The sequence below is a fragment of the Pristiophorus japonicus genome, chromosome 9 (genome assembly GCF_044704955.1).
Source record: "Pristiophorus japonicus isolate sPriJap1 chromosome 9, sPriJap1.hap1, whole genome shotgun sequence".
In the NCBI taxonomy this organism is placed as follows: domain Eukaryota; kingdom Metazoa; phylum Chordata; class Chondrichthyes; family Pristiophoridae; genus Pristiophorus; species Pristiophorus japonicus.
The window spans coordinates 115,663,150-115,691,015 of NC_091985.1; the positions used below are offsets into that span (position 1 = coordinate 115,663,150).

Here is a 27,866-nt window from a genome sequence, read left to right on the forward strand (position 1 = left end):
AATGAAAGTAAAGGATTAGAGCTAAAGTATGTCAAACAGATGCATTGACCACAAGACTGCCCCCTATGGTAGACTACTTAGCAGCTGGAGTACACAACATTCCTTTTACATATAGCATAAAAAGTAAAAAAACATTAATCTTTGTATTTTGATGAAATGTATTGATAATCCAGTCATACAAATAACAGTGCTTCACTTTTGAACTGTAGATTGAATGCCTTTTATAGACACATGTAAAACCTTCAAATACACTCTACCTGCAAAATTAATATATTTAAAATGCATCAAATTGAAAGTGGTAGGTTTCTGTAAGTCTGACTTACTGGAGAGAAAATGTTGTGATGAAGGACCAAAATCCCGGTATGCTTCTTGCAACTGCTTAATCCGATCTTCAACAGCAACCTACAATGATAAAAGGAGCCAATGATTGTGTGTTGATCCCTCTAGAGCTATAGTGGCAAAGGAAGAAATATCATTTGATCTTCTCAGTGGATAAAGTATTGTTCATGCAGATTTTCCCTTTAAACTAGGGCTCCGTTTGATGATATTCAATAATGGCATGTCATTTATGATCTACACCAGTCATTATATGGGACTCGATAAAATCTTTCTACCTGCTAATATAGATCTAAATGCACTACTGGTTAGGTAGATATTTTGGCTTGAGTGGAGACACTGCTTTTCTCAAAATGAAGGTTTCCTCCACATGGGCTATGCAGCTTTCATCATCATCATAGGCAGTCCCTCGAAATCGAGGAAGACTTGCTTCCACTCAAAGCGAGTTCTCAGGTGACTGTACAGTCCAATATGAGAATTACAGTCTGTGTCATAGGTGGGGCAGACAGTGGTTGAGGGAAGGGGTGAGTGGGGAGTCTGGTTTGCTTCCTTCCGCTGTCTGCGCTAGTCTGCATGCTCTTAGCGACGAGACTCGTCGAGCCTCCCTGATGCTCTTCCTCCACTTAGGGTGGTCTTTGGCCAGGGACTCCCAGCTGTCAGTGGGGATGTTGCACTTTATCAAGGAGGCTTTGAGGGTGTCCTTGAAACATTTCCTGTGCCCACCTGGGACTCACTTGCCATGTAAGAGTTCAGAGTAGAGCACTTGCTTTGGGAGTCTTGTGTCGGGCATGCGGACAATGTGGCCCGCCCAACGGAGCTGGTCGAGTGTGGTCAGTGCTTCGATGCTGGGTACGTTGGTCTGATCGAGAACATTGACGTTGGTGTGTCTATCCTCCCAGGAGATTTGCAGGATCTTGCGGAGACATCATTGGTAGTATTTCTCCAGCGATTTGAAGTGTCTACTGTATAGGGCAGGTATCACTCCAGCCCTGTAGACCATAAGCTTGGTGCCAGATTCCAGGGCCTTATCTTCGAACACTCTCTTCCTCAGGCGACTGAAGGCTGCGCTGGCGCACAGGAGGTGGTGTTGGACCTCATCGTCGATGTCTGCCCTTGCTCATAGTAGGTTCCCGAGGTATGGAAAAGTGGTCCACGTTGTCCAGGACCCGCCGTGGATTTTGATGACTTGGGGGGGGGGGGGGGGGGGGGGGGGCGGCAGGCAGTGCTGTGTGGCAGGGTCAGATTGGTGGAGGACCCTTTGTCTTACGGATGTCATATGACAATGTCTTAGTTTGAACAGCGAAACAGAAACTACAGAGATCCTATCTGCAAGGCTGAATGCGAGAACCTACTGCATAACTGGCCACCTGCCTGAACACTTCTTCCTCGGCCAAGCAGCAACTTTCACTCCAGAGGTTTAGGCACCACCTAACTGGGAAAGGCTTGGCTGCAACTCCTGCACATTCTAAACAAGATAGGTTTATGTAGCACGCCTCACATGAAAGAAAAGGTTTCAGAGTACTTATTAAGGGGAAAATTGCCACCAAGCAAGCAAAAAAGGGAAATACTTAAGAGGGTGGACAAAGTCTTTAGGAGGTTTTTGAAGACAGGAAGGAAAGCTAACAAAGCAAAGAGAATCCCAGAGATCAAGGTGTAGTGACTGAAAGGTTAGCCCTCGGTGGTGAATGAGCAGAGATTTGATGTTAGAGGAGCAGAGGATGCACTCAGGGATGTACAGCAGAAGAAAGTCGCTCAGATTGTGTGTAGCGAAATTGTGGAGGGTCTTGAATATAAGGATAAGAATCTTGGGTCAATTTGCTGTGCACAAGGAATCAGTGCAGCTTAGCAATAACAGGGTAATGCTTGTTTGGGACTTTATGTGGGAGAAGGTGAGAGTCATTAAGATACGAATTAGCAAAGTTTGTAGAAGCAGGGAGTCCAGCAATATTGGAGAAGTTACTTCTCAAAATGCTGAAAGTGTGAATTTGGGTTTTGGCTGCAGTGAAGGAGAGGGTAGGGGGTAAACTGGCAATGTTACTGAGGTTGAATAAAGTGCAAGATGCATGGGTCACGGTTAAGCAGGATACCAAAATTGTGCTATGGACAGGGCTGAGCCTAGATTAGAGGCACTTGCGGGGGAGGGCTAAGGACTTCAGGGAAAGGCCAATAGTTAAATAAAACAAAGGGGTTGAGGAAAGTTTTACTTTACAGAGCTCTTGCTTTGCTTGCTGAACTACTTCGACCTTGGGGCCAAAGCTTTTTGCATCTATTGCAAGGTCCAAAAGCCCAAGATAGGCATCATGGATTAGGGCAGGTAGCTAAAGGAACACAAAAAAAGCATATTACAACTGCAGATGTGACTCAAACAGATGTCCATGGTTTCACAGCACTGATAGGGCGCTGAAGTACAAGACTTGAGAAATTCCTTATGGATTGGATATTTTGTGATATGTCTTTCACAGGGAGATACACAGATAGTGTAAAAAAATTATTATAGATTGTGTGTGTATGGGGTCCATTTTGGATTTTGCCTGCCAACAAGTGCGTTAGCCACCTGTGTGGAACACCCTCATCAACAAAGTAACAAGGAGGGGAAAAAGCACCTCCAATTTTTTGGGGAGAACCATGCACAGTTAGTCTCCTGGATGTATGAGTTCGCAGTTTGGTGCCATTTCCTTTCCAAGATCCAGTGCACTGGTAACCTAATGGGATTCCTGTCTGGCAGGTTCCTGGAGAATACAAAGATATTCATCCACAAGTCTCTCTCACCTCTGAGATCAAATTTAGCACTATGGTGATATGAACAACAAAGATCAGATTAACTAGTTGTCATGTAACATCCACATCTATAATCCACGTAGGAATTCGTACCATATCCTCTATTGTACTTTATTGAGTACTTTTTGGGAAGTCACTCTGTGCAATCTGGGTAACATGGCGAACACTAAAGAATCCATCGTGTCAAGTTTGCCACAAGGGTCTAAAGCCTGCCAAAGCTCCAAGTTTGCTTTTTTCTGACCTCACTCTGGAAAGCATTAATGAATGAATATAACTTTGCACCAAATAATGCAGGCATATATCGAGATATATCAAAATATGTTTACATAATTTGTGAAGCCTTGCTTCCAGTCAGTGATCAAGTACTCAACACACACCTTCTTGGGACCAGTGAGTCAAAGTGCCCACTAATTGCCAGTTTAATCTGCAACCAATGCGTTTTCTACACCTTATGTAGAAAGCAATAAAGTACATTACAAAGTTTACACAAACACAACAAACAAATGAAGGGAGGAGAAGAAATGAATAAATATGAAGTGCAGTAAAATGCCATGAAAAGATATTGGAAGAATAACCTGATGTGTGTTGATGTAAATCCTTCAGGAAACAAGTGTAGGACTGGACAAACATTCCAATGGAGCAAAAAGTGATAAGATATGCGTTCGTGCCTCAAGTCGCCACAAAACAAGTCTGAACCCTCAGGCGAAGGCATGTGAAAGCTGATAAATATTATGAATCATCATAAACTATACTGTGACCTTGCTTGAAGCTCTATAATAAACAGTAATCTCCAATAAGAAATATCTTCAATAGAATAAATGGTGAATTATATCATGTAGTCTGACTTAAATGTTTCACTAATTAAAATGCAGTTGTATTTTTAGCACTTTTCACTTTAATGGCTCCATTAATTACTTTCCAACCATTTTCTCACCTATTTATTGTAAAACTGACTGCAAACATGTAGAGTAATTGCTTTGATCTTACTTTCCAATGACAAACGCAGATTTAAATCCCAGTACAATTTCATGTCCATTTGATTAAACTTGCATTAAAGTTGTAGAATGTAGGTGATGCTGTCAAGACTGCAGTTACTGTCCATCCCTAGTTGCCTTCTCCCTGATCTGGTGTATCCTGAAATTCCCTACCAAAGTACCTTCGAAATCTGAAAACTAATTCATAAATAAGGTTTCAGCACAAATGAACGTGGACACTGAAGGACTGCATTTTTACTTGACTTCTGATTGCTTCATGCAGATGGTAATTAACTAGAATTCACCTGCACAGCCATAACAGTTTGTGGAGTCAACATTAGGTACTATAAGGCAGTAATACTTCGTTGAGTTCACATTTCAATTAGTAACTGCTTGCTGATAGCCTAATACAATAATCTTTGATTGACACATAGCTAATATGATTGGAGTGTCTGCTGCTGATCCCTCAGTACCTACACTGCCCATTATGCTATAAAGTACCAATACCACCAGCTCTGGTTGAAAGGATAGTAGTGTATGAGCTCGCATGGTTGACATGGGATTATTGAGTGGCAGAACTGAGTATCTATATGTAAAATAACCAATGTACAAAGTGACAACATAAATCAGAAAGCCTGCAGGACTTCCTTAACAAACTGATCTGCTATTACAAAAGCAGTCTTATTTGATCCACTGATTTTGGCTATGAAACTAAATAAACCAGCCAGTAACTAGTAGATACAAAAAGCACATTTTGAATGTCTCTTTGAAATAGAATGCAATCTATATATAAACTAAATATTATAAGTGTTGTCAATTTCCTTTCTCCCCCTTGTCTTCCAAAGGTGGCGATTCATGTTGGGCTACAGTCTGATGGGTGAGTGCAGCCTCCTAATCCTTTCTTCAGGTGGCCACTGGCAGGTTATTTCACAGCGGAGTCCAATCTTGTCCTTGCCCAACACCCACACATGCATCCTTTCCAGTAGTGTGTTCTGGACAGAGATCACGAAGCAAATTATTAACTGATTTTACCCAACCGTGGTCCAGGAATAACGAGGAGACTTGTAGCGGCAGACGCCAAACCCATGCAGACCAGGATTGAAATTATTTTTCTAATACAGCCTTTCATGAAGTTTTTGGGATTATGAAAAATTCCAAATGCTGCACTGTTGAGGTCAAATAAAACCTGTCCAATCAAAAGAAATTCATGCAATTTGTAGAATTTTACAGCATTTTTCCCTTCTATAAAAATCAAGTAGACTTTTGGGGTAATTCTTTGAAGCATGTCTTTGTCAAGGACTTAAACTATATGAGACACTACTTTAACACTGAAGCACCCAGCAGTTATATCACAATGGTCCACCTCCAAATCCTTACAGATAGGCGCTAAAGAAGTCTGCCCATTAAAATTCCTGCTCCTTGCAGCTTCATCCTGAAGATATTCAAATTTTCCAGTAAACATAAATTTCAGCAATACGGTTTGTGTACTCACCTCTGACATCTATCTAGCTCTGGCTCTATAATTGTTTTAAACTCTGAGGTGCAGACTACAGGCCAGCAGAGTGGAGCAAATAAACTGTATTTCTGAAAAAGGACTATTGCAAAAATCTGAATACCTTCATAATGCAAGGTAACAAAATATAAATTACTCGTTTTAAAAAAAGGCAGATTTCTTTAGTTTGTACCTAGATTTGGAAACAAATGATTTTCCAAAAACTGTGGGGCAGTGCAGCTTTCATTTCCTTGTACATACTCTCACGAGCAGGCTGATTGGCTCCGAAAATGATCCTCTTGTTTTCCACTCTTACCTGTATAAGCATCCACCGCATATTTAGATCATCAAGCTGATGAGAGGTCTTTGGAGATAAAGAGACATCAAGTGGAGACAATTGACTAGCCAGGTCATTTACTATTTTGACTTCTTGCTTCACTGGGGCAATTTCCTCTTTAAAAGCCTAACAGAAAGCATGCAAAAAAAAATCTGAGAAGTATCTCAAAATTAACTTAGTTCTTAAAAGTTAAATAAATATTCAGTTAACTTAAAATCTACATCTCAGTATGAAATACAGAATACAGCAATCTAACGAGTGTTGAGTAATATGGAGCATTATAAAACTGACCTCTTATTGAGCAAGTGCCAACCCAAAGTTATTTTTATTTATTTGTTTCATAGCACTCATTTATTTCAACTGCAGTCAGTACAGATCAGTGAATTAAATCAATGAAGGAAATGGGAAATAAATAGTCTGAACAGGGCTTTGGGCTGTACAATTTTTAATTAGCATTACCATTCACTTTCTCTCAATACCCTGTACTGTATTTGCAGATTTGCTTAAGAAAACATCACTCCCCAACATAATCTGCCCATATAATGGTAGCCTGACATATACTGAAACCATGTTTAACAGTCTCCAATTCAAGCTACTGGAAAATCAACATCCAACTGTCGGGTTCTGACTGCCTGGAGAGCACATACTCTTCCCTAGAGACACATCCTACTTAGCCAACAGCATACAGTTAGGTGCAATTTACAAAGGGTTAGGGACTCCCAAGAGTGTGCAGTGATAATGCTGGAGTTTAACCGGTGAAATCTCACTGCTTATCAGAGCAGAGTATTGGTAAGCTTCCTGATGCTTATCCAGCTAGGACCACACTACCTGATATGACATTGGTTTGCAACGTTAACTGGAGATCAGAAGGAAGAATCCCATCCTTCATCAATGACAGCATTAATGCATCAGTATGGTGGTCAATCATCAACATTGCTCTGGTCCAGGTGTCAAGTCTTTTGCAGTGGGTTAACTTGCTTCTTCCATGACCAGATGCGTCATTCTGGAGACACCTCAGCCAAGCTTAACCCTCTCTCCCACCCAAAAGAGGATGATTAACAGTTGGTTATCAAACAACTAACAAGTGTGGGTTTGAGCCCTCATTAGCTGGGCACAAGGTATCAGAAACCCACAGGAGCAGGTCAGTGAACAGCACAATTCAACATAAAACCTGAGAGTGCATTTCCACCATATTCTGTAATGTATGCACCAGTGAGGATGCTCTCAGGTTTGTTGTATTGTGAGTGGTTTTGCCAGTCACATGATGTTCACAAGACTCAATAAAACCCCAGTCAGTTGGGTCTAGGTCATCCGCGATGAGGATTGCAGTTGTGAGCCTAGTGGATGAACTGGTAATGTGTAGTATGGTTGTTAAATCTCTGTTAATAAACCAACTATTTCTAAATAGTAATGTGTTGCTATGAATTCTTAAGCAAAGAACCCATGAAGCAAATACATTACATGGATCACAGCTTTGACACAGACCAATCTCCACTGAACTGTGGTGCAAAGCTTCAGCAGTAGCTGCTTGCCTCTCTGCAATCCAACTATGGTAGGCACCAGGCTCTGAATACATGGACACAAATTTTCATAGCTGGCCTCCAGATCAGGCACAGTAGCATAGTGGTTATGCTACTGAACTAATGATCTGGAGATAGGAGTTCAAATCCCAGCAGAGCAGCTGGGGAATTTAAATTTAATAAAATAAAAAGCTGACCATGAAATTACCAGATTGTTGTAAAAACCCATCTAGCTCACTAATGTCTTTTAGGGAAGGAAGTCTGCAGTCCTTACCCTTGCCTATATGTGATTCCAGACCCGCAGCAATGTGGTTGACTTTTACCCGCCCTCTGAAACAGTTTAGTAACCTGTTCAGTTGCATCAAACCGTTATGAAAAATTGGCATCCTGCAGCTGTCGCCCCAGTTTTCAGAACTTCCCCATCGGCTTTCAGCTTGGTGGAATGATCTACATACTGTGTTATAAACGTGTAAAACATGCTGCTAAATCTAGTATAAACTGCTTCATTCAGGTTATTATGTGAGGAGCTTTGCCAAAGAGCAGACTTCCCCTCCAGGGTACTCACCAACAGGTCTGTGTAGGCCACACAGATCAGAGCCCTCAAAACACAAAAGGCACCGTCAATATATATGCACATGCATGCACATGGCTATTGGGCCTCTGTCATGTCACTTTCCAGCAAAAATAGTCTGTTTGCTTCAGTTGACATTTTAAAAAGCTTATATGAAATGATCCTGCTCCTCCAGTTCACTGGGTGCTAATGTGTAGTGAGCAATCCTCATGTTCTTTAGGCAGTAAAATGAAATTCATTGCATTATATGGTCAGGGAAAGCCCACCAATATTGCTCTCATCAGTTTTTATAAGGCAATCGACCAGATGCCACATGCTGTCCTCATTAAACTATATATGGAGGAGAGTACAGCTGATTCATGGATTTTACCTGGGATATCAGCTCCAAGATTTGTGTACAGGTAGAAGAGCGAGCTACTGAGTCTACATCTCTCCAAAGGTGAGCAATGCAAGGTTGTCCACATTCACTCATCCTATTCAATGTCTTCGTCAACCATGTGTTAGATGGCACCATAAGGGATTGTCTCAGTACATCCATTCCAGGAATTTCCAAAAGAACTAGGAGTTTCTTTTCTGTTATGGGTGGGGATCGAGTGAACTCCCCACTGACTATCTAGAACAATGGGCTAACCAATGGAATTTGTTTGTGGGTGCGTCCCAAATACAGCACATTGTTTCTCTCCAGTGACAGCCAAGTCCCAATGCAGGTTAAACTTGTGGCACACAAGAGCTATTCAGACAATTTTTCATGGTTCAGAGTTCCCAGACATTTAATGCAAGATCTTCCTTCAGATCTAGCTGAGAGATGGGTATGTGTCAAAAAAGGCAAATGATTGGAGCAAGGGTGCATGCCATTTATATAGGCCTGTTCCTGAACACCTTAAGAATATCAACTCCGCTGTGGGCAAATCTCTATCCCTAAACCTCTTGCAAGATGATCAGAAATTAGCTAATGAAGAAACTGAGGCGTTGTTACAGACGAAAATATGATCGTACTTCCTCGTGCTTGGGTACCTTCATTGGATTACAGAGTGCAAAGCAGCTAGTTCTGAAGTTCTGTGTGTCTAATTGGTGAAATGGTGTTGCCCATATTTTGTTCAGGAGGAGGGTGGAAATACATTCTCATATTCCATGCTACCTACCTACTGCCCATCTAGTGAGGGCTAAAATACACACTCAATAGCTAATGATCAAATAGTTACTATCCCCAGAGGCCGGGAGGAGAGAGAAATGAGAAAAGAAGGTTAAATGTTTCTTTGAGTTCAAGTTTCAGTCATTGAGCAGTAAATGCCTCAAGTCTTTCTGGCTTAATTACTTCAATAATGTTGGAGTTCCAACTAGCATAGCTGTTTGTGGATTGTCTAAGTTAATGTATCCAAAGGGAGGGTGACCACTGGCTTTGAAGGAGAAATGGAGCATCTTCTTTCTTGTGGCCAGATTTGAGAATAATACTTATAAAGCTGGCCCCATCTACTAGCCTCTCCCAGGAGATTACATGGCTCCATGTGGTGTGGGGAGTGTATTTATTGAGATATACTGGACATTACAGCTCTATGGGACAGGCTAGGTGGACCAGTAGATCTTTTCCTGTCTGACCGTTTTCATTTGTTTGTAAAATGGGTGCTGATTTATTTCTCTCTCTAGATCCCTGGAACTGAATTTTGCGATTTTATTCCACATAAAGTAATGAAGTACTGTCTCGCTTTTAGATATGAATGCACTGATTAAAGTAGGGACCAAGGAGAAGTCTAGCCTGGAGAGTTAATAATGGGAAAGTAGCAACATTTTCCAAAGCCGCTGAAGCAGAGGAAGGAGCGAAATAAATATCACCAACATGAGCACATGTATCTGTGGCATCACAAGCTTCTTTCAGTGTTACCAGCTGTTCAACCCATTCCATTGCCCAGAACACTCGGGACTCATTTTAACATCTTATTTGTAATTTTAATAGGCATTGCCAATAATAAAATGAGTGCTGTAGATGATTTTCTTCAACAACAGCAGACAAGAGCCAGATTCAGAATTCTTATAGCCTGGACCCCTCCACACCCCCCCACAAGCCCAATCTATTAAAACACAAACATGTAGTAAAATGCATGGTCTGTAGAATTTTTACACGCTGCAAATCATATCACAGCATACTACACTTAATGAAACTGATCAAACAGTTGTACCCAGTTTTTCTGCACTATAGTGAGTTTTGCCAAAGCCCCATACTTAGCTGGGCCCTGGGTACGGCCACATGGGTCTGTGCGTTAATCTGTACCTGACAGCATACTGGTCTTACAATCCACCTGGATAGCAAGGCACTGAAAAACTTAATTTCTAAATATTTCACAAGGATGAATGAGCCAAATCGACGTAAGTCATGTGAAAAAAGTACAAAGTTATCACTAGGGACTGATAACTCGGTAATCACGTGACTACATTTGACTAGCACTTCTGAGAAAGGCATTCTCTGAGCCAAGAAAGTTGTTTTTATGGCTATAAAAGTTTTAAATGCAATAAGCGGTGAAGAATTAATAGAAATGTAGTGAAGGATATCGATGAATGGTGGTGTGTGACTCCAGAAATATGCCAAATCCCCACTTTTCTACAGATAAATCCTGGCAACAATAGAGACGACTAAGACATCTGCAAACAAATTGAAGAGGGGATTGAGAGAAGCTACAAACACGCCAGAGGGCACATCAGTGAACATAAAGAAAACAGTGGAATTAGGAAAACAGCTCAGCTCATCGAGGTAGCTAGTGATGTCTAGCTAGAATAAGTCTCATTGAACAGTTGTATTATGTACAGCTATACTTGCTGTGTGTTTCTTACACATACACAAGTGCATAAGAACTGGCTACATAAGAAAGGCATTCAATTTTACTGTGTGTTCAATGGTTGCTGCACAGTTTCTAATTTAACTGGATAACATAGAAGGGGTCCAAACAAGATGGTCTGTTGAATGTATGACAAAAATAGAGATTTGATGCTCTACTGCTTTCCTCTCACCACATATCACAAGCAGATTTAATATTTTCTTCCATTTTAATTCCCCAAATCTATTCGATTTCTGAAAGCCAGTCATCACACTGAAGGCTCTAAATGATGTCCTACAGCACCAAACACTTGCTTTGTGAAAGTTGCTTGAACAGAGGTGAAATTATAGATCTTAACTCATTCACTGGTATTTTCTACTTGGTACAATGCTCACTAATACTCTGAAGTTTCTTACTGATTAGTGGCAGTGGTGCCTGTCTGTAAAGGGCAATCAGTGTTGTATTTCTTTAAAGCTCTATGTTGTATATGAAGTGTTACATCAGCAGCAAAAAGCAACTGCCCAAGGGACTGAGGTTCTCAAAATTGATTCCTGTAGCTACGAAGAGCTTTAAAAGCTCAAAGGAATCTGTGCTGGGTTGCAGCAGACAAGCCCATCTCTGGCCTAACTCTACTTCAGCAAGATAAAGGAGGTTAACTCCATGCCTCCCAACAGCATCCTAGCCCTGGGCCACTGAGAAAGGTGAGAATGTGGAACTCGCTGCACAAGGAGCGGTTGAGGTAAATAGCATAGATGCATTAAGGGGAAGCTAGATAAGTACATGAAGGAGAAAGAAATAGAAGGATATGTTGATAGGGGGAGCTAAAGTAGGGTGAGCAGAGGCTCATGTGGAGCATAAACAACAGCATGGACCAGTTGGGCAGAATGGCCTGCTTCTGTGCTGTAAACTATGTAAGTGATGCTTAACTCTGCATTTGAACTTCTGCAATAGGAGGACAGTTTTGGATGATGTTACAGCCCACAAAGAGTGTGATAACATTCTCCACTTGATATACCATGTCGATGTTTTGGATTTATACAGAATACTGAAGTGCTGCTTTTGCAAATCTCCTGTTCCTGGCATAAACAGAGATCTGTTTTGACATTTCTGCCATTTGGAACAAATAATTTGAAGACACCTTAGGGTATCAGTACTTTGAATAATACCTAAATATTCTGAACTTTAAAATCACTTAAGTGTGGAACTTAGCCCATTACATAAGCATTGTGTGAATATGTTGCAGGTGTATAATCTAGCAGCTATTGAAAAAGGCTGGCATAAATAACAGCATCACATGACAGACCTAAGTGTATCCTGCTGCAGCTCCTGACAAACCGCATTGCGGCACTGGAGTTGCGGGTGGGTTCACACTGGAGCATCCGCGATGCTGAGGATGCCGTGAATAGCACATTTAGTGAGTTGGTCATACCGCAAGTAAAGGTTACACAGACAGAAAGGGAATTGGTGACCAACAGGAAGAGCAGTGGAAGGAAGGTAGTGCAGGGGTCCCCTGCGGTCATCCTCCTCCAAAACAGATACACCGCCTTGGGTACTGTTGGGGGATGACTCATCAGGGGAGGGCAGCAGCAGGCAAGTTCATGGCACCATGGGTGGCTCTGCTGTACAGGAGGGCAGGAAAAAGAGTGGGAGAGCTATAGTGATGGGGGATTCTATTGTAAGGGGAACAGATCGATGTTTCTGCGACTGCAATCGAGATTTCAGGATGGTATGCTGCCTCCACGGTGCAAGGGTCAAGGATGTCTCGGAGCGGCTGCAAGACATTGTGGAGGGGAAGGGTGAACAGCCAGTTGTCGTGGTGCATATAGGTAAAAAATGGGATGAGGTCCTACAAGCTGAATTTAGGGAGCTAGGAGTTAAATTAAAAAGTGGGACCTTAAAGGTAGTAAATCTCAGGATTGCTACCAGTACCACATGCTAGTCAGAGCAGGAATCGCAGGATAGCTCAGATGAATACGTGGCTTAAGGAGTGGTGCAGAAGGGAGGGATTCAAATTCCTGGGCATTGGAACTGGTTCTGGGGGAGGTAGGACCAGTACAAACCGGATGGTCTGCACCGGGGCAGGACCGGAACCAACGTCCTAGGAGGAGTGTTTTGCTAGTGCTGTTGGGGGGGGGGGGGGATGGGAACCTAGGCAGGGAGACAAGAGGGAAGTAGAATGGGGGCAGAAGCAAAAGATAGAAAGAAGAAAAGTAAAAGTGGAGGGCAGAGAAACCCAAGGCAAAAATCAAAAAGGGCCACATTACAGCAAAATTCTAAAGGAGCAAAGTGTGTTAAAAAGACAAGCGTGAAGGCTCTGTGCCTCAATGCGAGGAGTATTCGTAACAAGGTGGATGAATTAACTGCACAGGCAGCAATGAATGAATATGATATAATTGGCATCACGGAGACATGGTTCCAGGGTGACCAAGGCTGGGAACTCAACATCCAGGGGTATTCAACATTCAGGAAGGATAGACAGAAAGGAAAAGGAGGTGGGGTAGCGTTGCTGGTTAAAGAGGAAATTAATGCAATAGTAAGGAAGGACATTAGCTTGGATGATGTGGAATCTGTATGGGTGGATCTGCAGATTGCCAAAGGGCAGAAAACGCCAGTGGGAGTTGTGTACAGAACACCAAACAGTAGTAGTGAGGTTGGGGACAGCACCAAACAAGAAATTAGGTAGGCGTGCAATAAAGGTACAGCAGTTATCATGGGTGACTTTAATCTACATATAGATTGGGCCAACCAAACTGGTAGCAATACGGTGGAGAAGGATTTCCTGGAGTGCATTAGGGATGGTTTTCTAGACCAATATGTCGAGGAACCAACTAGAGGGCTGGCCATCCTAGACTGGGTGATATGTAATGAGAAAGGACTAATTAGCAATCTTATTGTGTAAGAGTGACCATAACATGGTAGAATTCTTTATTAAGATGGAGAGTGACACAGTTAATTCAGAGACTAGGATCCTGAACTTAAGGAAAGCTAACTTCGATTGTATGAGACGTGAATTGGCTAGAATGGACTGGCGAATGATACTTACCAAGGGTTGCCAGTGGATAGGCAATGGCAAACATTTAAAGATCACATGGATGAACTTCAACAATTGTACCTCCCTGTCTGGAGTAAAAATAAAACGAGGAAGGTGGCTCAACCGTGGCTAACAAGGAAAATTAAGGGTAGTGTTAAATCCAAGGAAGAGGCATATAAATTGGCTAGAAAAAGCAGCAAACCTGAGGACTGGGAGAAATTTAGAATTCAGCAGAGGAGGACAAAGGGTTTAATTAGAAGGGGGAAAATAGAGTATGAGAGGAAGCTTGCTGGGAACATGAAAACTGACTGCAAAAGCTTCTATAGATATGTGAAGAGAAAAAGATTAGTGAAGACAAACGTAGGTCCCTTGCAGTCAGATTCAGGTGAATTTATAATGGGGAACAAAGAAATGGCAGACCAGTTGAACAAATACTTTGGTTCTGTCTTCACGAAGGAAGACACAAATAACCTTCCGGAAATACTAGGGGACCCGAGGGTCTAGTGAGGAGGAGGAGGAACTGAAGGAAATACTTATTTGGCGGGAAATTGTGTTTGGGAAATTGATGGGATTGAAGGCCGATAAATCCCCGGGGCCTGATAGTTTGCATTCCAGAGTACTTAAGGAAGTGGCCCTAGAAATAATGGGTGCATTGGTGATCATTTTCCAACAGTCTATTGACTCTGGATCAGTTCCTATGGACTGGAGGGTAGCTAATGTAACACCACTTTTTTTAAAAAGGAGGGAGAGAGAAAACGGGTAATTATAGACCGGTTAGCCTGACATCAGTAGTGGGGAAAATGTTAGAATCAATTATTAAAGATGAAATAGCAGCGCATTTGGAAAGCAGTGACAGGATCGGTCCAAGTCAGCATGGATTTATGAAAGGGAAATCATGCTCGACAAATCTTCTGGAATTTTTTGAGGATGTAACTAGTAGAGTGGACAAGGGAGAACCAGTGGATGTGGTGTATTTGGACTTTCAAAAGGCTTTTGACAAGGTCTCACACAAGAGATTGGTGTGCAAAATTAAAGCACATGGTATTGGGGGTAATGTACTGACGTGGATAGAGAACTGGTTGGCAAACAGGAAGCAGAGAGTTGGGAATGGCAGGCAGTGACTCGTGGGGTGCCGCAGGGCTCAGTGTTAGGACCCCAGCTTTTCCAATATACATGATTTAGATGAAGGAATTGAGTGCAATATCTCCAAGTTTGCAGATGACACTAAACTGGGTGGCGGTGTGAGCTGTGAGGAGGACGCTAAAAGGCTGCAGGGTGACTTGGACAGGTTAGGTGAGTGGGCAAATGCATGACAGATGCAGTATAATGTGGATAAATGTGAGGTTATCCACTTTGGGGGCAAAAACACGAAGGCAGATTATCTGAATGGCAACAGATTAGGAAAAGGGGAGGTGCAACGAGACCTGGTGTCATGGTACATCAGTCATTGAAAACTGGCATGCAGGTACAGCAAGCAATGAAGAAGGCAAATGATATGTTGGCCTTCATAGCTAGGGGATTTGAGTATAGGAGCAGGGTGGTCATACTGCAGTTGTACAGTGCCTTGGTGAGGCCTCACCTGGAATATTGTGTTCAGTTTTGGTGGTCTAATCTGAGGAAGGATGTTCTTGCTATTGAGGGAGTGCAGCAAAGGTTCACCAGACTGATTCCCGGGCTGGCAGGATTGACGTATGAGGAGGGACGAGATCGACTGGGCCTGTATTCACTGGAGTTCAGAAGGATGAGAGGGGATCTCATAGAAACATAAAAAATTCTGACAGGGCTGGACAGGCTAGATGCAGGAAGAATGTTCCCGATATTGGGGAAGTCCAGAACCAGGGGACACAGTCTAAGGATAAGGGGTAGAACATTTAGGACCGAGATGAAGAGAAACTTCTTCACTCAGAGTTGTTAACCTGTGGAATTCTCTACCGCAGAGAGTTGTTGATGCCAGTTCATTGGATATATTCAAGAGGGAGTTAGATGGCTAAAGGGATCAAGGGGTACGGAGAGAAAGCAGGAAAGGGGTACTGAGGTGAATGATCAGCCATGATCTTATTGAATGGTGGTGCAGGCTCGAAGGGCCGAATGGCCTTTTCCTGCACCTATTTTCTATGTTTCTAATACCAGCATTTTCCAGCACATTACTGAGGCACATATAAATATATATTTAAAGACAAAATCCTCTTCATTTTGTCCTGAGTAAATCTCATAAGGGGAGTATATCTGCAAGTCGTCTTATCCTAATGTAAAACAGACTTGCTCCAGAAGAACTGCCTAAATGCAGCAAAGAGAAAAATGTTCAGAATGTTCCATAAATATTCTGCAATGTGAAGATCAAACTAAATGATGTAGTTTCATTAACATTAACATGAGCTGTGTTTCGCCATTACATCATATTTTGTAGCAACAGGGAAAACAAGCAACATTGATTTTCTTTTTTAAAAAAAAGATTGTAGAAATTGTTCAAAGTGCAGTCCCTCAGTGATTTAAAACAGTACAATTTGAATTTAATCCACATACAAATTACTCTTGGCATTTAAAAAAATAATTTATCACATCTGCCCTCAAAATGACCAATATTAGATAATAGAACTGTGAAGTTGCAGAGCGCAGTGTCATGCTAACTAAAGGAACCAAGGAGCTTGCAGATTATCAGTCGTCTGTCAAATGCTTTAGCAATATTCAATCAACTTTTAACCAAAATCGCGCTCAACAAATGTTCAAAACAGAGGTTGTTGTCTTTTGACAACCAACGTCAGATTGTGGAGATGGGATCTTATAGTGGGAAAACACCCAACATGTTTCAGAGTTATTTGTAAAGTTTTCACTGACATGAATACCATTTTTAGTGCAAAAGCAGCTTAAGATGTTTCCTGTGAGTGAGCTGTGCTCGAACTTTACACAGAGACCTGCAGACAACAAATATGTGGGACTGACACCCATTTATTTGTGGGTTTACAATTCTGCTGCTGGGAAAATGGAGTCAGGCTTGGCAGTGTAAATTCAATGAGGCAGCCCACTGACATCACTCCCCCAGAACCGGACACAAAAAGATGTAGAGTTCTGTTTAAACAGATCCTTCTCAATATCATAATCATCATAGGCAATCCCTCGAAACGAGGATGACTTGCTTCTACGCCGAAAAAGGGATGAGTTCACAGGTGTTTCAATGAAGGACCTAATATTCCAGATCCCGAACTACATCTTGAACGGTGGAAGATGCCTGTGCGTGAATTTTTTTTTAACGTGTGGTGGCCATTGCACACCAGCCATCACACGGGCTTGACAGAGCTAGGTCTTGGTCCAGTGGCAAGGATTAACTGGAGACCAGCTCTACTGCACGGACCTAGTGCGCACACATATCAGTGTGGGTTGGCCCATGCTGCCCCTAGGCTCTCGCCTCTCCTGGGCCCCGATCACATCCCTCTACGAACTCTTGCTGCTCCTTCGCCCCGCCCTCACTGCTCCTGCTGTACCTGCCTGCACTGCAATCGGCCGTCGCACTCCTACAGCAGCACGGGCTGCTCCCTGAAGTGACATGCCGCCGCACGCTGCTCCCTCTAATGGCCACGGCCTGTTGATGGTCTTGCATTATACTATAAATAGCACCACAGAATACCTTCATTGATACCTGCACCTTACATATATAATGAGAATGGATTAATTAATCATCTCATAGTAAAGGATCCTCTTGGGAAGAGTGATCATAGCATGGTAGAATTTCAAATTCAGTTTGAGGGTGAGAAACTTGGGTCTCAAACTAGTGTCCTGAACTTAAATAAAGGCAATTACAAAGGTATGAAGACAGAGTTGGCTAAAGTGGACTGGGAAAATATATTAAAGGGTAAGAAGGCAGATAAGCAGTGGCAAACATTTAAGGAGGTATTTCATATCTCTCAGCAAAGATATATTCCAGTGAGAAAGAAAGACTGGAAGAGAAGGATGAACCATCTGTGGCTAACTAAGGAAGTTAAGGATGGCATCAAATTGAAAACAAAGGCATACAATGTTGCGAAGATTAATGGAAGGCCAGAGGATTGGGACATTTTTAGGAACCAGCAAAGGATGACTAAAAAAAGAGAGAAGATAGATTATGAGAGTAAACTAGCAAGAAATACGAAAATAGACAGCAAGAGCTTCTACAGGTATATAAAAAGGAAGAGATTAGCTGAAGTAAATGTTGATCCCTTTGAGGATGAGACTGGGGAATTAATAATGGAAAACAGGGAAATAGCAGAGACTTTGAACAAATATTTTGTATCGGTCTTCACAGTGGAAGACACTAAAAGCATCCCGATAATTGATAATCAAGGGGCTATTGGGAGGGGGGAAACTTAAAACAATCGCTATCACTAGAGAAAAAGTACTAGGCAAACTAATGGGACTAAACATGGACAAGTCCCCTGGACCTGCATCCTAGGGTCTTAAAAGAATTGGCTGCATATATATTGGATGCATTGGTTGTAATATCTACTAAAATTCCCTGGATCTAGAGAAGTCCCAGCGGATTGGAAAACCGCAAATCTAACGCCCCTATTTAAGAAAGCAGGGAGACACCAAGCAGGAAACTATAGACCAGTTAGCCTAACATGTGTCATTGGGAAAATGCTGGATTCCATTATTAAGGAAGTAGTTGCAGGATATTTAGAAAATCATAATACAGTAAAGCAGTGTCAGCAAGGTTTTATGAAAGGGAAATCATGTTTGACAGATTTGTTGGAGTTCTTTGAGGATGTAATGAGCAGGGCGGATGAAGGGGAACCAGTAGATGTAGTGTATTTGGATTTCTAGAAGGAATTCGATAAGGTGCCACATAAAAGATGACTGCACAAGATAAGAGTTCATGGGGTTGGGGGTAATATATTAGCATGGATAGAGGATTGGCTAACTAACGGAAAACAGAGAGTCGGGATAAATGGGTCATTTTCAGGTTGGCAAACTGTAATTAGTGGGGTGCCACAGGGATCAGTGCTGGGTCCTCAACTATTTACAATCTATATTAATGACTTGGATGAAGGGACCGAGTGTAATGTAGCCAAATTTGTTGATGATACAAAGATAGGTGGGAAAGCAAGTTGTGAGGAGGAAACATAGAAACATAGACATAGAAACATAGAAAATAGGTGCAGGAGTAGGCCATTCGGCCCTTCTAGCCTGCACCGCCATTCAATGAGTTCATGGCTGAACATTCAACTTCAGTACCCCATTCCTGCTTTCTCGCCATACCCCTTGATCCCCCTAGTAGCAAGGACCTCATCTAACTCCTTTTTGAATATATTTAGTGAATTGGCCTCAACAACTTTCTGTGGTAGAGAATTCCACAGGTTCACCACTCTCTGGGTGAAGAAGTTCCTCCGCATCTCGGTCCTAAATGGCTTACCCCTTAGCCTTAGACTGTGACCTCTGGTTCTGGACTTCCCCAACATTGGGAACATTCTTCCTGCATCTAACCTGTCTAACCCCGTCAGAATTTTAAATGTTTCTATGAGGTCGCCTCTCATTCTTCTGAACTCCAGTGAATACAAGCCCAGTTGATCCAGTCTTCTTGATAGGTCAGTCCCGCCATCCCGGGAATCAGTCTGGTGAACCTTCGCTGCACTCCCTCAATAGCAAGAATGTCCTTCCTCAGGTTAGGAGACCAAAACTGTACACAATACTCCAGGTGTGGCCTCACCAATGCCCTGTACAACTGTAGCAACACCTCCCTGCCCCTGTACTCAAATCCCCTTGCTATGAAGGCCAACATGCCATTTGCAAAGAATCTGCAAAGGGATATAGATCAGCTAAGTAAGTGGGCAAAAATTTGGCAGATGGTGTATAATGTGGGAAAATATGAGGTTATTTGCTAGGAAAAATAAAAAAGCAAATTATTTAAATGGGGAGAGATTACAAAATGCTGTGGTACAGAGGGATCCTTGTTCAAGATACACAAAAAGTTAGCATGCAGGTACAACAAGTAATAAGGAAGGCAAATGGAATGGAGTATAAAAGTCGAGAAGTCCTGCTACAACTGTACAGGGCATTGGTGAGACCACACCTGGAGTACTGCGTACAGTTTATTTAAGAAGCGATATACGTGCATTGGAGGTGGTTCAGAGATGGTTCACAAGATTGATTCTTGAGATGAAGGGGTTGTCTTATGAAGGTTGAGCCGATACTCATTGGAGTTTAGAAGAATGAGAGGTGATCTTATTGAAACGTATACGATTCTGAGGGGTGCTTGACGGGGTAGATACAGAGAGGATGTTTCCCTTCATGGAGGAATCTAGAACTAGGGGGCGGAGTTTAAAATAAGGGGTCGCCCATTTAACACGGAGATGAGAAGGAATTTCTTCTCTGAGGGTCGTGAATCTTTGAAATTCTCTAACCCAGAGAGGTCAAGTTTCGGCCTGAGTTGCTCCTATTTTTTGGGAGCAACTAGTTTAGAATGGAGGATCTTAGAAATTGCAATTCTCGGCCTTTAGTTTGTTCCAGTTCTAGTGAGGTAAAACAGTTTCATTTTAGAAGAGATTTTTTTTTCAAAGGGGGCGTGTCCGGCCACTTGCACCTGTTTTGCAAGCTTACTCCAAACTAACTTAGAATGGAGTACGTGTAGATTTTTGTACGCTCAGAAAAACCTTGCCTACACTTAGAAAATCAGGCATAGGGAACGAGAGATGGGGGGCAGGGGGGGGGGGGGGTTTACAAATATTAAACACTTCACTTTTACAAATAAAGAGCCATCATCAATAATAAATGATATATAAATCAATAAATAAACCAATAAATCAATCCAAATAAATTAAAAAATTAAGAATTAAAATTTTTTTAAAATCACTCAATAAATAAAAAATTATTTCTACTCACCTACTGCAGCACCAGGGAGAAGAGATGATGGGGGGGAGGAAGAGAAGAAGATGGGGGGTGGGGTGAAAGAGAGGAAGATGGGGGGGGGGGGGAGAAAGAAGATGGGGGGGAAAGAGAGGAAGATGGGGGGGAAAGAGAGGAAGATGGGGGGGAAAGAGAAGAAGATGGGGGGGAAAGAGAAGAAGATGGGGGGAAAGAGAAGAAGATGGGGGGGAAAGAGAAGAAGATGGGGGGGAAAGAGAAGAAGATGGGGGGGAAAGAGAGGAAGATGGGGGGGAAAGAGAGGAAGATGGGGGGGAAAGAGAGGAAGATGGGGGGGGGAAGAGAGGAAGATGGGGGGGGAAAGAGAGGAAGATGGGGGGGGGGAAGAGAGGAAGATGGGGGGGGAAGAGAGGAAGATGGGGGGGGAAGAGAGGAAGATGGGGGGGGAAGAGAGGAAGATGGGGGGGGAAGAGAGGAAGATGGGGGGGGAAGAGAGGAAGATGGGGGGGAGGGGAAGAGAGGAAGATGGGGGGGGAGGGGAAGAGAGGAAGATGGGGGGGGAGGGGAAGAGAGGAAGATGGGGGGGGAGGGGAAGAGAGGAAGATGGGGGGAGGGGAAGAGAGGAAGATGGGGGGGAGGGGAAGAGAGGAAGATGGGGGGAGGGGAAGAGAGGAAGATGGGGCGGAGGGGAAGAGAGGAAGATGGGGGGGGAAAGAGAGGAAGATGGGGGGGGGGAAAGAGAGGAAGATGGGGGGGGGGGAAGAGAGGAAGATGGGGGGGGAAGAGAGGAAGATGGGGGGGAGAGAGAAGATGGGGGAAGAGAGGAAGATGGGGGGGAAGAGAGGAAGATGGGGGGGGGGGAAGAGAGGAAGATGGGGGGGGGGGAAGAGAGGAAGATGGGGGGGGAAGAGAGGAAGATGGAGGGAAACAGAGGAAGATGGGAGGGAAACAGAGGAAGATGGGGGGGAAACAGAGGAAGATGGGGGGGAAACAGAGGAAGATGGGGGGGAAGAGAGGAAGATGGGGGGGGAAGAGAGGAAGATGGGGGGAGGGGAAGAGAGGAAGATGAGGGGGAGGGGAAGAGAGGAAGATGGGGGGGAGGGGAAGAGAGGAAGATGAGGGGGAGGGGAAGAGAGGAAGATGGGGGGAGGGGAAGAGAGGAAGATGGGGGGAGGGGAAGAGAGGAAGATGGGGGGGAGGGGAAGAGAGGAAGATGGGGGGAGGGGAAGAGAGGAAGATGGGGGGCGGAGAAGAGAGGAAGATGGGGGGGAGGGGAAGAGAGGAAGATGGGGCGGAGGGGAAGAGAGGAAGAGGGGCGGAGGGGAAGAGAGGAAGATGGGGGGGAGGGGAGAGAGGAAGATGGGGGGGAGGGGAAGAGAGGAAGATGGGGGGAGGGGAAGAGAGGAAGATGGGGGGAGGGGAAGAGAGGAAGATGGGGGGAGGGGAAGAGAGGAAGATGGGGGGGGGCGGAGAAGAGAGGAAGATGGGGCGGAGGGGAAGAGAGGAAGATGGGGCGGAGGGGAAGAGAGGAAGATGGGGGGGAGGGGAAGAGAGGAAGATGGGGGGGAGGGGAAGAGAGGAAGATGGGGGGGAGGGGAAGAGAGGAAGATGGGGGGGAGGGGAAGAGGAAGATGGGGGGGAGGGGAAGAGAGGAAGATGGGGGGGAGGGGAAGAGAGGAAGATGGGGGGAGGGGAAGAGAGGAAGATGGGGGGAGGGGAAGAGAGGAAGATGGGGGGGCGGAGAAGAGAGGAAGATGGGGGGGAGGGGAAGAGAGGAAGATGGGGGGGAGGGGAAGAGAGGAAGATGGGGGGGAGGGGAAGAGAGGAAGATGGGGGGGGAGGGGAAGAGAGGAAGATGGAGGGGAGGGGAAGAGAGGAAGATGGAGGGGAGGGGAAGAGAGGAAGATGGGGGGGAGGGGAAGAGAGGAAGATGGGGGGGAGGGGAAGAGAGGAAGATGGGGGGGAGGGAGAAGAGAGGAAGATGGGGGGGAGGGGAAGACAGGAAGATGGGGGGGAGGGGAAGACAGGAAGATGGGGGGGGGGGGAGAAGAGAGGAAGATGGGGGGAGGGGAAGAGAGGAAGATGGGGGGAGGGGAAGAGAGGAAGATGGGGGGGAGGGAGAAGAGAGGAAGATGGGGGGGAGGGGAAGAGAGGAAGATGGGGGGGAGGGGAAGAGAGAGAAGCGAGGAAGAAGAAGCCCTGCACGCAGCCGATGCCGGGTTGCCGACGTCTCTTTGGGTGGGGCGCGCCCCAGCGAGAGGCCAGGTGGGTGTGCCCCGCCGTCGAGGTAAGATGCGCAGGCCACTCGACCGGGGATAGGGGCGACGTCCCTTCGGCCTGGGATAGGGTCATTGCCCCGGAGACAGGACGCCGGCAGATACTGCGCACGCGCGCAACTGCCGGCACTGTTTTCGGCGCAGGGCTGTAGCTCCGCCCCCAGCAGCTCCTGCTGCACAGCCAAGGTGGAATTGGGCCTACAGCTATCGGAGAATTGCGAGGTAAGTATTCGCCGCAATTTTTGTTCTATAAATTAGGCGGGCCTCTCCGATGTGTGCCGTTTTCGCGGGCGGCCGAAACTTGACCCCAGAGAGCTGTGGAAGCTGAGTCATTGAATATACTTAAGGTGGAAATAGACAGATTTTTGAACGATAAGGACATCAAGGGTTATGGGGAGCGGGCAGGGAACTGGAGATGAGGCCAAGATCAGATCAGCCAGGATTTTATTGAATGGCGGAGGAGGTTCGAGGGGCCAAATGGCCTACTCCTGCTCCTATTTCTTATGTTCTTATGTAATAAAACTGTTTTTAGCACGTGTGCACGGAATTCGTCTTCCTAATGATGGGTCGAATGGCCACCTTCTGTGCTGCAAGATCGAGAGACTTTAAGAACAAGCACTTCACTTGCCACCGAGAGCTGGGAGGTATGTCTTGCAGAGAGCGGGGTTTTATTTTGTTCTATTTTGAAGCAGAGGAAGAATCAGGGCTATGTGGAACAAGCGAGGCAGTGGGATTAATTTTGGACTGCTTTAGGAAAGAGCGGGTACAGACACGATAGGTAGAATGGCCTCCTTCTGTGCTGTAAACATCTATAACACCTCTTGACTCTGTTAAATTATTATGAACATCCTATCATTACGATGGTGAGATGCAGCAGATTATGATAACTAGTGTAATGGAGAAACCCTGTGTTACTGAAGGCACTTTTCAGCACCAGGTTGACTCCTACTTTTTTTTTTACAGTAATGACAGAGTTTCAAGGTACTTTAATCTGTTGAGTGTTTCAAGCATTTTCTCTTTTAATTTCAAACTTCCAGCATCTGCAGGTTTTTTTTTTTGATTTCTGCAAATATACTAATTAATCAGAGCAAAGACCTGGAACATTGGCAATGCGGTCTGGGGAAATGTTTAGAAATGAACTATTCAAATAGAGTTGACCACAGCTTGCTGCACAGGGCTGCTGGGAGTGGGCAATAGCCTGTAGGAAATTTAGAGATTGCCCATTCATCCCTTCTCTTGCATCTCTCTAAGCCTTTCACTATTCCTAGCATAGGGTCGAAATTCAGAAATGCAAGACTGTCAAGGTAAACCCACTGTCCTGCTTGTGCTCCATACCCTTTATTATCTCTCATTTTCAAGCATCTAATTCCCCTTTAACAGCATTTACAGACCTGCTTCAACAACAGTTAGTAGCAAGAGAATTCCATATTCCAACCACTCACTGGTAAAGACATTTTTCTAACAACCTCTTTAACTCTGTAATCATCTTTAATTTGATCTTAAATTAAATCTCGTTCATGTCTCACGAATCAGTGAAAAGAATCTTTAAGCCATGTGATGTGGCCTGACAAACTTCGCTGACTTTTGAAAAAAGTGATACAGATAAAGTAGATAGTAACACTCCCTAAGATCTGGTCTATTTCGACTTTAAGATCGCTTTGGCCAAAGTTCCACACGGAAAACATCCAATTCAACGAAAAGCCACAGGAATTGAGGATTACATATAGTACTGAGTAAGAAACTCTTTGAGAGAGCACTCGAGAGGGGGTTGAGTAAAGATCCACAAGAGCCAGTGCTTGGGCCTCTACTGTTTTCAATCTACACAAATGACATACCAAAACCAACTGTAAGTTGGTCAAATTTGTTAATGACAGAATCCCAGAGACACAAAGATGCTGCAAAATATTGGCCCAGAAATTCCGGCCTCCCGGGTCCTTACGGAGTGCACACGGACCCGGGAAGGCATCGCAAAAGCCGGTTTTCAGCGCACAATGCACATGCTAACCCAGGCTGGAGCTTGACAGATCTTCCGTATCTCCACATCCAGGACATTCGCAAGGGCAAGATTGTGGTATTTACCCATATCTTGCCCAGCGGATGTCCTGAAAACTCTTGCGCCTGATAAAAGCAAGCGCATAGCCTACTTTTACAGGTGTAAGAGTTTTAAAATACACAAAAAAAATAAAACAACATTTTTAAAAACACATTTTATTGTTAAAAACCCTCCCCACTACAGAAAGTTTATTTTAAATCATAATTAAAAAAACTTTTAAAAATCGGAATAATTTTTTTTAAATATATTACATAAATAATGAATTTAAATTAATAAAAATATGTGGTGTATTTTTTCTATTGTTAATTTGTGTTTTGGGTGTTTGGAGGGGTTTCTCAATCATAATAATGGGAACTCCAACTTACGGTGTTCCCATTATTATGAATGAGAAAATACTTTGCCTGGATTGGCTGCCCAGAGCCATGTGACTGCAGCTCCAGCCCTGCGGACATCCTGACGTACACGCGCTCCGACGCGCAGTGAGTGGAGGCCTCAGGACCGGAATCCCTCGTGGGAGCAACAGGTTCAGGTAAGTGCGCATCTTTTTAAACTTTTTTTTACCCAAGTGCCCGCAGGAAGCAGCCGACCGGGATTTCTAGACCATTAACGGAAGGAATGAAATGAGTTATACAGTTGGGGAGAGGCATGGCAAATTAAATTTAGCACGATGAATGTAAAGTATTACATGCAGGTTAAACCTGTGGGATACAAGTATATAATGAAATAAATTGTATTCACATTGTGAAAGTTAGAAGAGGACTTTGAAGTAAAGTATACTCATCACTTTCAATATCCAAACAAGGTGCGCAGCAGTTAAAATGAGGATTAATTGAGCAACAAGATATATATATATTGTTAGCATCATTCTTTTTAAATTGAGAAACCAAGGTGAGGAACCAAAACTTTCAGAGCAGGACACCACCAATGCTGAAAACAGTAAGACAAGGTTCATCAGAAAGTAAAATATAAACCTGTAAAGTTATGTTAAGTCTTCACGATGCAGTGGTCAGACTACAATTAGAATAGTATAGACCGCTTTTATACAATGCCATAAAAATATATAGTTGCAATGGAAAGGGCACAGAGAAGAGCAACAAGACTGATCTGAAAGGGTTGAGCTGCAAGGAAAGAGTATCAGAGCCTCGACTGGACAGTCTAAAAGGTAGCAGTTAAGAGGGGGAGAGGGGATTTCAAAGTACATGAAAAGGTACAGATAAGGTAAACTCGGGTAATTAATAAATATATGTAAGCCAAGAAAGGAGAGGAATTAGTAAAAAGTACATGAGAACAGATTAAGACTATCGTCACAGTGGAAAGCATAGAATGAGACAATACTTTGCTTAGACCATGTAAACCTGCTCCATGTAAATCTTACCCCACCCAATTAATCTTCTGATAGAGGAATGGTTGACCCTTGCTCTCCACCCTCCCCAAGACCATCTGGTTTAATATCACGTAATCACTGTTTCTTAGATTTACCTGATGTTCCTCCAATTCCTTTCAGCCTTGGTATTGCCATCCATTTTTCTCTTACCCCCTCACATAGATTTTGAATAAAACAAATTTAACCTTGTATTCAAGTTTAGCACTTCCACTGAAGGGTTCAACAGCTCATTAGTATCAGCACTGAAAGAAAATTGCAGCTGTCAAATAGCACCTGCATGTATTTCAATAATACATGAAGAATATGGTGGAAAAATCACAACAGATCGACAAGAAAAGGGAATAAATGACCCATATTTCTGTTTTCTAGCCCGTTAAACTCGGGAGAAAATTACAGGGCTATGGGAAGAGAGCAGGGGCAGTGGGACTAATTGGATAGCCCTTTCAAAGAGTCGCAATGGCTGTTTGTTCATTTGTGCTGGACTCCACTTTCTCCCCCTATCCCCTTATCATTTGATTCCCTTATCCTCTCCTGAAGGTATTGACATGTCCGGGTGTAATCTCCCTCTCACTACCCAGTGGGGGCTGGTGCCAATTATTAGACTCAGATCACCGAACTCAGCAAGAACAGGGGTTGATCCTAGGACTGTGTGTGGTTGAGCTGGTTAAAGGTTTAATAAGTCAGCCATTGAGGGAGCCCCAGTGAGAAACATTCATTAAAATATCAATACAATTGCACATACTTCACCCCAATTCTAAACTCTATTCAGATGGTATTGATCCTAAAAACAGTGTAACCAGCAGATAGATCTAATGTCACTGAGTAATGGAATTCTACTGTGACACTAATTAATATTAATGTTGTGTTATAATCATACGTAATGCTCAATTAAGTAATTTTACTTTACAAAATATGTCAAAAACCATACAAATGATATCAATGTTTCAGTGTTCATGCTGTTTCCTGTCCAGAGACAGATTTCTGTTCAGATCTGTTCATAAATGAAGAGTAATGTGATTACACTTACTGTGGTTTTGTCAATGTGATCCTGCAAGGAGTCAATAAGCAGGTCACCTACAGGCTGCCAGTCAGTGCGGACACTCTCAGCCGTTATCACATGGGCATCAAGGTCATCCATAGCTGTTTGTAGTTCTTGAAGTTTCTCCAGGGCTTTTTCCACCTGTTTCTGCCAGCTGTTTGCGTGAGTGTTCAGCTGCTCCCAATTTTCTTTCACTTCTGTTGACTGTTTGCGCACGGCTTTGGCGATTTTCTGGGCTCTCTCTTCTGGGGTAGGCTCTAGAATTGTACAGATGCAATTATTGATCAACCTTCCACTGCACAGACTCTTCCTCAAGCCCTCTCCTTCAAAGGTCATTTGCCATCCTCTCTTGGAATGGCAGTATGGGACTGAAGGTTTGGTCACAAACACATCAATAATAAACTATTCATCATCATAGGCAGTCCCTCAAAATCGAG

General features: G+C 43.6%; 1 protein-coding gene across 5 annotated transcripts in view; it reads right to left on the reverse strand.

The window, feature by feature from the left end:
- Window positions 1–27,866, reverse strand: part of LOC139273181 (utrophin-like) — a 476,555-nt gene that overhangs the window by 141,429 nt on the left and 307,260 nt on the right. For 4 of the 5 annotated variants that reach the window (XM_070889721.1, XM_070889723.1, XM_070889725.1 and 1 more), the window contains 3 exons: window positions 27,418–27,686; window positions 5,897–6,043; window positions 324–402 (listed from right to left, as the gene is read on the reverse strand). In XM_070889721.1, coding sequence (XP_070745822.1) covers window positions 324–402; window positions 5,897–6,043; window positions 27,418–27,686 — 495 coding nt within the window. The remainder of the gene's footprint in view (window positions 1–323; window positions 403–5,896; window positions 6,044–27,417; window positions 27,687–27,866) is intronic. The other variant, XM_070889722.1, reaches the window with a different exon arrangement.